The following is a 10,412-nucleotide window of genomic DNA, read 5'->3' as shown; positions in this document are numbered from 1 at the left end:
ACAGTAATATCCCACAAATCCATGACAACGACACTCGCAAGAATTCGGGTGCACACACGCGCCATAAAGCCCTCACGGGGATGCAATATGCATGCAGCACCTTCGCCTGCCGTACGAAGCGAAAGAACCGGTTGGAGATGAGAAAGCGATACAAGTGAAGTATAAAAACCCAACACCAAACCCAGCAACCCAAATAAGCCAAAAAAAAAAAAGAAAAAAAGAAAAAGAAAAGAAAAATAGAGAGAGAGAGAGAGAGAAAGAAAGAGCAAGAAAAACTCACCACACAATCCCCCAAACCCATTCGTGAATCAATCGCTCACATTCTCTCTCTCTCACTCACACTCAAAAATTTCAAAAGGCATCTGACAAATACGTTCAACCCCTTTAAAAACCTGAATTTATTATTCTCTCTCTCTCTCTTTTAACAATTATTATTTCGAAAAAACAAAAACAAAAGAAAAGAAAAGTGGAAAAAAATGGGTGCGATTAGAGAGAGAAAGACTGTTCGTTCGTTTGTTCGTAGTCGTCGTTATTGTTCCTCTTTAAATCATAAAATCCCAAAATCCCAACTCTTCTTTTTCATCATTTTCTTATTTTTCTTCTTTCTTCCTTCTTTTTTCTCTTGTGTTTCTTTTACTGCTACTACTATTATATTTATTGTTATTGCTGTGTTTTGGGGTTCCCCAAATCTCACCGCACATCTCAATCGCGCTCTTCGGTTCTTGATCTTAATCTCTTTGGGGAGAGAGGGAGAGAAGCCGCAGCATGCTCTGAATCTGTGTTCGCTTTTTCCTGCTTCTAGGCGGAGAAAGTCCGTTTCTAGAGCGAGAAAGTGGAATTTCGCTTTCCTCTAGCACTGAGGGAGATTTTGTTGTTTTTAGGGTTTTTTTTGTTTGTTTGTTTGTTTGTATGGTGGTGAGCTTGATCTTCGGCAATGGAGGCTGCTGGTTCGGAGGGAGAGAAGAAGAAGCCGCCGGAGGGGGAGAACAAGACGAAGCGGAAAATGAAGACCGCTTCGCAGTTGGAGATTCTGGAGAAGACCTATGCCGGTTTGTGTTTTTCCTTTTTAGTAACTTGTTTTATTATTTTTGAGCTTGTTTTAGCTGGTGATTTTTCATTTCTGGGTGGTTCTGGTTGGTTTGTGTGAGTTTTTTTGTTAATTCAGTGTGAATGTTGTGGAATTTGGGTTTGGTTCAGAGGAGGCCTACCCGTCGGAGGCATTGCGGGCTGAGCTGTCGGTGAAATTAGGGCTCTCGGATCGGCAATTGCAGATGTGGTTCTGTCATAGGCGGTTGAAGGACCGGAAGGGGCCACCGGGGAAGAGGCAGCCGAAGGACTCCCCAGTTGGAGAGGAAATGGTGGTGGGAGATGTGGGAAGTGAGCGTGCATTGGGGTCGGGTTCGGCATTAAGTCCGTTTGTGGAGTCGCGGCGAGTTGTTGGCCGGCCCGGGGTTGCGGTTGCAAGGATTGGAAGTGATGTGGCGGCAATGAGTAGGTACTATGAGCCACAACAATCGTTAGCAGAGCTTCGAGCGATTAATTTTGTGGAGGCACAGTTGGGGGAGCCCCTGAGGGAGGATGGGCCCATTCTTGGAATGGAGTTTGATCCCTTGCCACCGGATGCATTTGGCGCGCCAATAGGTAAAGTCGGCTTTTCGGGTTTTGGTTTTCTTACTGCACTTTTAATTGCTAGCATTGCTGGAAGAACATAATGCAGTTTTTTTTTTTTTTTTTTTTTTTTTTTTTTTTTTTTTTTTTTTTTTTTTAAACTAGGAAAATATAATGTAAAGTTACTGAAATTACTAGTTTATTGATCTAAGCTAATGATACCAGTTGCGGTTAATTATAAGATTTTCTGAAGATGCAATCTTGATGGGATTTTTTCCAGGTGTTAGGATCAGTTATAGTTACAGGAATAGTTTAAGAAATTACTACCTTCTAGAGTTCCTCATGATAGGAGTTCAATGCTTTCATAAGCTATTTCTGGCTTAGGAGAGAGAAGGCATAGATTGCAAGGTTAAATTTGGTTACTCATGAGAGGGTGAGCAGTTGATCTGCATCCTTTTTGTTCAATGGTGCCAAGCCTCTTTTTTTTCTTCAACATACATCCACACAAAAAGGGAACGAACGCATAGGATTTGATGCAGGAGGTTTTGTTTTTCTTATGACATGCTCCTTGCGCCACATCATGTGTCAAGTCTTGAAATCCTTTTCTTATTTTCTTACACAAGACTCGAAGTATGCTCTTTTAAAGTTCTGCATAGAAGAGTAATGATTCGATTTGATTCAATTTATACGGATTTTTAAGTGATAAAGATACTCTAAAGTGGTTGCACCCTGATAACCATTTTAAATCATTTTAGGAGTGGTGACAGTGGGGCAGCAGAAGCAGTCTGGACGGCCGTTTGAACCAGAGCTATATGAGCGACCCGATGCTAAATCAATCAAGGTTAGACTTTTTGTTCGAGTATTATCCTGCTGCTATAGACCTGGATAATTCATTGCCAGTCCAAACTTGCATTTAGAATTATGTTAAGATAAAGAATTGATTTGCCCAAGTTCAAGTGTATGGTTGTTTTCATTTATATAAACTATACCGCTCGTGATATTTTAGTAATTAAGTGTCGGTACTGATTCCAAGAATATAGGCTCTCTTTGGCAAAGTTTTGCAAAGCTTTTTTTGTTTTGTTTTTAAACATGGAAAAGACCTTTGAAACAATTGTTATTCTAATGAATTTTCAGATGTGGCCTCCACTAACCGAAAGGGTTGGCTCAAGTGGTAAGGCCATCCAGACTGCTTGACAGGGGTGGGCACATAAAGTGACCCTGCCTTGGAGGGTTTTCTCGTCATAAAAAAAGAAAAGAAAAAGATGTGCCCTCCACCACTAACACTCTTTCAAAACAAAACACAAAACACTTTTTAGAAAACTTTCCCTACTTTATATAAGAATATTTTGAAAACACATGCTCACTTTTTCAAATGTGGATGCTAGCCTTTTGGTGGATAGATGTTGCATGTGCAAGCGAAATGGGGAATCGGTGGATCACCTTCTTTTTCACTGCGATGTGGCTTACGCTCTGTGGAGTGCTCTCTTTACTTGTTTTGGTTTGTCATGGGGTATGCCTAGGAGAGTCTTAGACTTGTTTGCTTGTTGGTGGACGACTGGAAGACCAATGAATGCTGCGATTTGGAAGATGGTGCCGACATGCCTTCTTTGGTGTGTTTGGAAAGAAATAAATAATAGGTGTTTCGAGGATTTGAAGAGGTCCTTGGAGGATATTTTATATTCGTTTCTTCGTTTTTTCATATTTTGTATATTTGGACGGTGGCTTTTGTGTCCCATTTGTTGCTTAGTTTTGGCGATTTTCTTGTTCGTTTTTCATTTTTTAGTTAGATGCTTTCTCTTGTATACTTCCGGTGTACTTAGGGGCTCATTACGCTTTTAATAAGACAAATTTATTACTAAAAAAAAACTTATATATATAATAAAAAAAGTTACAAAAAAATTGGAGGTTGTCCCTTCATGAAGGTGGGTCTCCCCTTCCCACCTTCGGTCCATTCCTATAGAGGGTGGATCTCCACCACCACTGAGGGTGGCGGGGTAGAACTTCACATCCTCTCCTCCTTCTATGGTAGTGGAGATACACCCCCGCAGAGGGTGAAACTCCATCCCCATCGTGGGTGGACACCGGAAGGGCGTGGTGGGGGTGGAGACCCATCACCCTTACACATGTTCCAAGGGGGAGGGGTGGGAGTGGGGAGAGGACCCACTCCCCATGCCACCAGGAGAGGAATGAAGGGGGTGGGCTCCACCCCACCACCTCCCTTAGTAGGGTGGGTGAATCTCTGGCGGTTGCCAGTAGGGCCCAATTTTTTTTTTTTCCTTTTATGTTTTTAAAAGTTATCAAAACACTTTCAAGTTGTTTTTTGCTTTTTAGAAACACTTTTTTAGTTGTCAAAACGAATTTTCAGATGTGACTCTCACAGATAGCAATTTTTCAGATGTGGCTCCCATATACAACAATTTTCAATTTTTACTTCTTCAAAACACAAATCTGAAATGAAAGCCCCCCCAAAAAAAGGAACTTTAGCGGTACTGGCCAAAACAGTTAATATTACAGTAAGAGAGAAAGTTCTAAAATGTTTCTTCTCTTAAAAATTTGCCAAACTATTTTTTTTTTTTTTAAAAGAAATCGCAAATTCATTAAAAAGTGCAAATGTGCAACCCAAGTACACAAAGAAAAGCTTAGCAAGTAGCGAAGAGATCTAAAAAAGCATGAAAATTTGAAAAACTACAATTTGAGGTAGCAACCCAAAGAAAAAGGGTATTAAAGAATAAATCCTTTAATTCCACTAATGTCCTCTCGTGGTTTTTAAAGCTATGATTGTTTCTTTCCCTCAATAGACTCCACATTAGGCACGCAGAATCATCTTCTTAATTGCATCAATCTGAAACCTACCCTCTTGGCGCACACAAACAGGCAAAGAGATCTACCATCCTTCTAGGCATAACCCAAACCAAGCCTACACTGCTGAAGATAGGGCACTTGCGATCTCAGAATGGAGTAGAAGATGCTCTTCTGACTCCCTATTCTACTTGCACATTCAACACCACTCAACGACAATAATATTAAGGCTGGCAATTTTTGACATGACTCGCGAACCCGACACCAAGTTAAAGGGTTAGGGTTAAGCTTTAAAGGGTTCGGTTATAAAAGGGTTGACTCTTTAGACCCTTTTGATAAATGGGTCATTATCGGGTCAACTTGTTTGACTTGTGGGTCAACCCATATATTTAAACATTTTTTTTTTCAACATTAAAAAGTAAATCTAACAAATCATGTTACTTCTCTCTTTCTCTCACTATCTAAAGAGTAAAGACTAAATTAAAAAAAATACAGAAGGCAAAACAATTCTTTTTCTTTTATTGAGTTTGAACTTGAACAAAAAAGGTAAAGACAAAAAAATTAGTTGAGGTTTTTATTTTTTTAAATTTTCAAACTTGAAGTTAAACCAAAACAAGTAGACAATAAAACAACTCATTGTTTCATACTTTCAACTATGGAGTAATATGATTATTCAAACAATATGATTTTTTTTTTAGTTTAAATTTGTGTTTTTATTTTTATTTTTATAGACTTTATTATATAATGGGTCAAACGTGTTGTGTCAACCCAACACGACCTGTTTAATAAACGGGTCGTGTCGTGTCAACCCGTTATTTAAGTGAGTCGTGTTAGGGTCTAAGGGTTGACCCTTTTAGTTAAACGGGTCGTGTTAGGGTTGACCCTTAATAGGTTGGCATGTCAAACAGGTTGAACCAAACCTGACACATGAACCCGTTTTGCCATCCCTAAATAATATGTTGTTTCCTTAGGTTGTTCATGGTGAGGATTTTTCCTAAGGCATCTGACCACCCAAAGAAAGCCACTCTCAAGGGAGCTTTATTCTGCCAAATACTCCTCCAAGGAAAATGAGGGTTATCATGAGAAACAAGAACCTTATAAAAAGATTTAAACAACCCTCTCTTGGAAGGAATTCAACCGAGTCTGTCCTCACTGCCCTGTCTTACTCTAACTAAATACAACAAGGTGAAGAGTGTGGTAAAGTGATCTATCTCCCAATCACGAGACACTTTGTGAAAGTTAATATTCCACTGATGGGAGGTACTAGAAAGTTCCAAATGGTCCACCACAACAACGTCCTTAAAACGGGCAATGCTAAACAAGTCCAAAAAGTACGTCTTGAGAGTTTGAGCCCCACACTAAATATCATGCCAGAAATGAATTTTGGAGCCATCATCTCAAATCTAGTGTGGCTAGACAGCTCCTGCCAACCCTTTCTAATAATCTTTTAGAGCCTCTCCCCATGCGATCCATGAACTTCATTAGAACACTACCCACCCCAAGCACTGCCATATTTAGAATCCACAATCACTCTCCATAAGACCTCTCTCGCATGAACATAGCGCCAAAGCCAGTTTCCCAAGAGAGCTCGGTTGGAGACAAGTAAATTCCTAACCCTCAACCCTCTTTCAACTATCAGAGTCTAGCTAACTAAGTGAAATTTGAACTCTTCACCCATACCATCCCACAAAATATCTCGCTGCAACTTCTCTAGGCGATTGGCTACACCAACAGGAAGGGGGAAAGGGACATGAAATAGGTTGGCAAATTAGTGAAAGTGCTTTCTTGCTCGTATTTCTTTTTCTAATTAGGTGTTTCCTTTGTATACTCCTAGTGTACTAAGAGTATTCTCAGCAGCTACCCAACTATTTTCCCTAAATGTAGGAAACAAAACCACTTTTTGTTTTCCTAAACAAAAACACTACACAATAGCTTCCTTTTATCTTTCCCTATACCATTAAAATAATATTTTTTATTTTTACTTTTTTTTTTGTTTCCGTTTTTATTATTTCTCTCTTTCCCTTTGTTGCTCATCTTCTCTCTATCCCTCTGGTCCTTCATCTTCACAGTGGTCTTCACCAAATTTGTCACAATATTGTCAAAATTTGTCCTTCTCTCTATCCCTCTAGTCCTTCATCTTCACGGTGGATGTGAACGGACACTTTGCACAACTTCTGCATGTAAAAACTTCATGACCCACAGGTGCCTGTTCTTCACAGTATTGTATAATTTTGATTTCTAATTCCTGCAGTTCTATTAGACAATCATGTCCAATAAACTCTTTCTCAGCCCCAATTTCCATCCCCACCCTAAGAATTCCTTACCTGAGGTCCATTCTTTTAACCTAGTAGTTTCCTCACCCACTCTGCATTCCCCCATCCAGCACTTGGTAATGCAATTGAACGGTTCACAATTTTGATTTGAACCCTCAGACCAGCTTAGAGGTCAGCTAGAGCCAGAGGCTCACGCTTCAGTGGCAAGAGAGGAAAATAAACAAGCAAGGAAGATCTCAGTTGTCATGGACTAGACAAGTACGTAGAGATCTTCGTGGGTAAATTCGAGAGCCAAATCCAAAAGCTTCGTGGGTAAATTAGAAGATTTCAATAATACCTGTAAATGATTCATCAATGTCTCTATAGACGGTGTCCGATCAGCACCTATTGCGTATGATCTAACAGAAAAGTTCTGCCGGAACACAAAACCATCTTGAACAATCCTCCCTAGATCAAAAGCTAACCCTTGAATCTAACTAGACCAAAAGCTAACCCTTGAATCTAATAGAAAAGTTCTGCCGGAACACAAAACCATCTTGAACAATCCTCCCTAGACCAAAAGCTAACCCTTGAATCTAACTAGACCAAAAGCTAACCCTTGAATCTAATAGAAAAGTTCTGCCGGAACACAAAACCATCTTGAACAATCCTCCCTAGACCAAAAGCTAACCCTTGAATCTAACTAGACCAAAAGCTAACCCTTGAATCTAATAGAAAAGTTCTGTCGGAACACAAAACCATCTTGAACAATCCTCCCTAGACCAAAAGCTAACCCTTGAAGAAGAAGAATTGACGAAGAAGAAGAAAGGAGATGAGCTGCGTGAAAAGATGGGAGAGGAGAGAGATTACGTTTTTTATGATTATGATAATGCTTTGGGAATGCTACAGTGCAACCCAATGCATTGGGTTGCACTGTAGCATTCCTAAGGAATAGAAAAATTTAGGGTGTCTTCTGTGGGTGACTTTTTGTGACTTTCTTGGTATTTTTTTCTAAATTTAGGGAACAAAACCCCGTACAAGGTGATTGCTGTGAATGTTCTAAGGGGCACCTTGTGCTTTTTAATGAGATAGGTTTCTTATAAAAAAAAAAAACAAATCAAGGTAACTCTCCCACCCACCCTTAGATAAGTCAGCCAAACGACGCTCTACCTTTTCAATGATGTCATCCCAAATAAAATTGGCTTTAAATGAAGCTCCCAAGGGCAGACCTAGATACTTTATGGGTAAGGAAGATACCCTACAGCCCAAAATACTAGCCAGACCTTCAACGTTCATTACATTGCCAACCGAGACTAACACTAATTTAGCCATATTAATTCTCAGACTAGAAACCGCTTCAAAGCATAAAAACAAACTAGGCAAAATGCGAAGGTGTTCGAAATTTGCCTCACAAAAAATCAAGGTATCATCCGCAAACAAAATGTGAGATGTTGATAGCAACACCACTCCTAGACCCCTCCATGAAGCCCAATAAAAGATCCCCATCCACAAGAGATGAAATCATTTTACTTCTTTTTTATTTATTTATTTATAAGTAATGTCATTTCATTAATAAAGCGCAGAGGGGTGCAACCCTAGTATACAGACTATACAAGAGAACTCCTAATAGGAAAGAACAGAAAATAAATTTAAAAAATTTGCACAAGTAAAAATACTCCAGCTATGATGTACCACTATTCAAATATATAACGTGTCAAGCAAATGCTTCAGTAGCTCTAACATCGATATCTCTACATTTTCAAAGAGCCGAGCATTCTGCTCCCGCCAAAGACACCACATTAAACACAACAAAACTAACCGCAAAACTTCCTTAGCTAGACCACACCCAAACGAATTGCCCTAGTTAGTCAACCATTCTAGCACTCTTCGCAGCATAACCCACTCTACCCCATATAAAGCAAGAATGTAACTCCATTGATCGCGAGCAACTTCGCAATGAAGTAACAGATGTTCAATGGACTCCCCACTCTTATATATATTGCACCACTAAACCACTGTGACATTCCTCTTTCAAAGATTATTATGTGTCAAAATTTTTCCTTTGTAGTTCCTAGACTGGGTCAGAAGTTATCTGGGTCGTTAGTTGGGTTGGGTTTTAAGCCGAAAGGGTTTTGGGGTAAGGCTGGCAGCAAGAAGCCCATTCTTCAGCTTAAACTAGTTTGCAAGTCGTTAGGTTAGGAGTTCAAGCTCATTTTTAGGTCTTCCCTGCAGCCCAAAGGTCCTAGGCGTTGTCCTTCGGGTTGGGAAGGAGCTTGCGAAGCCGCTGATTTGATTTCTTCGCTAGAGGTCTTGACGGAGTAAGGTTTTGGGGTTGACCCGGTGAGTAATGCTTTTTCTTCAATGGTAGACTCGATGATGGGGTTGCCCGAGGTTGGGTCTGAGGTTTTTTCGAAGGTTCAACGAGATGGGCTCGATTCGGTGAGCACTGGTCCTAATTTTTTGGCACCTCAGCCTAGTTTTGTCGTGATGCCTGCGCCAGATTCAGTCAAGTTGAAGTGGTCTTCTTTGGCCATGGTAAGTTTTGTGATTGGGTCTATTACTTTTCGTGCTTCTCATTCAGGGGGGATTTCTTTAGGTGGCAAGGAGGATTCTCGTATGGAAGTGATCCCTCCATTGGACGTGGTGCATAGATCGCAGTCTCCGAAGAAGGCCATAGTTTTGCTGATTATTCAGTCATTTCCGTCAAGTCTTGTTGTCGATGGTCTGACCCTTACGCTGGACGAGATTCACAAGTCACCTTCTGTTAAGAAGACCCAAACCACAAGAAGTGCGGATGTGGGTTTTCTCCAGTGGGGTTTTCTGAAGTCAAGGCCCTCTAGGTCACGGGAATGTCCCTCACCTCCAACAGCTGTCAGAGGTTTCTTTGGCGCAAGTCAGTGACCAGTAGGGTTTTATGGATGGTCCTCACTTGTTTGTAGTGACGATCGTTTCTTCCTCCTATGTGGGCTGTAGCTCCTCAGGCATCCCGTCGATGACAAGGATTGGATGTCGAATGTGAGGAGGTTGAGGATCCCTCCTTGGTGTTTCAAGATGCCATTGAAGAGGATCTTATTCGGATTGTAAAGCTTGCATGTTCAAAGAACAAAGGTAGGAGGGAGGTGTTGAACCTAAATAACTCTATTAACTACGGCGATGCAAACGTGTCTTCTCGGCGTGGGAAAGGCAAGGCTCACGTGCTGTAGCGTGTATGCTCCATGTGGGTTCTGTGTTTGAGGGTCTTAGGGTTTCTTCTTGTAGGCAGTTTTGTTTGTTCCTGTGTATACTTCTTGTGTATGTAGGGGTGCTTTGTGCTTTTTAAAAAAAATTTATTACTTGTAATTTTTTTTTGTTTTTTTTTTTTTTGTTTTCTTAATGCTGCTGTCCATGCAAAGAATGCCACCCTCGCTAGAGCCTTTATACGCCAGATACTCTTCCAAGGAAATGAAGGGCCATCTTGTCTAATTTACACTCCATAAAAGGACTTCACTTCAAATTGACCCATTTTGGAAAGACTCCAAACTAACCTATCATCCTCTCCATGTCGAACCAGAATAGAATATAGCTACTCGAAGAAAGAGAGTACCATCTCTACCTCCGAATTCTAGACTGGTCGTGTAAAGATGACATTCGACTAGGTAACTACATCTTGAACAAACAAATTATTTGCCACCCTCGTTACTAAATAAAATTGAATAGCATAGCTTCAATGATCTATCCCCACACTAAAGGTCATGCCAGAAACTTACTTGAGAC

The 10,412-nt window shown here is 40.4% G+C and overlaps 1 protein-coding gene across 2 annotated transcripts in view; it reads left to right on the top strand.

The window, feature by feature from the left end:
- The first annotated feature begins 231 nt into the window (after positions 1-231).
- Positions 232-10,412, top strand: part of LOC133860987 (homeobox-DDT domain protein RLT2) — a 37,865-nt gene continuing 27,684 nt past the window's right edge. Inside the window, exons 1-3 of one of the 2 annotated variants that reach the window (XM_062296677.1) lie at positions 232-1,049; positions 1,198-1,641; positions 2,364-2,449. In XM_062296677.1, the coding sequence (XP_062152661.1) occupies positions 935-1,049; positions 1,198-1,641; positions 2,364-2,449 (645 nt within the window). In that variant the 5' untranslated portion in view covers positions 232-934. The remainder of the gene's footprint in view (positions 1,050-1,197; positions 1,642-2,363; positions 2,450-10,412) is intronic. The other variant, XM_062296676.1, reaches the window with a different exon arrangement.

Source organism: Alnus glutinosa, chromosome 2, assembly GCF_958979055.1.
Source record: "Alnus glutinosa chromosome 2, dhAlnGlut1.1, whole genome shotgun sequence".
NCBI classification, from domain to species: domain Eukaryota; kingdom Viridiplantae; phylum Streptophyta; class Magnoliopsida; order Fagales; family Betulaceae; genus Alnus; species Alnus glutinosa.
This window is presented reverse-complemented; position numbering and strand designations above follow the sequence as displayed.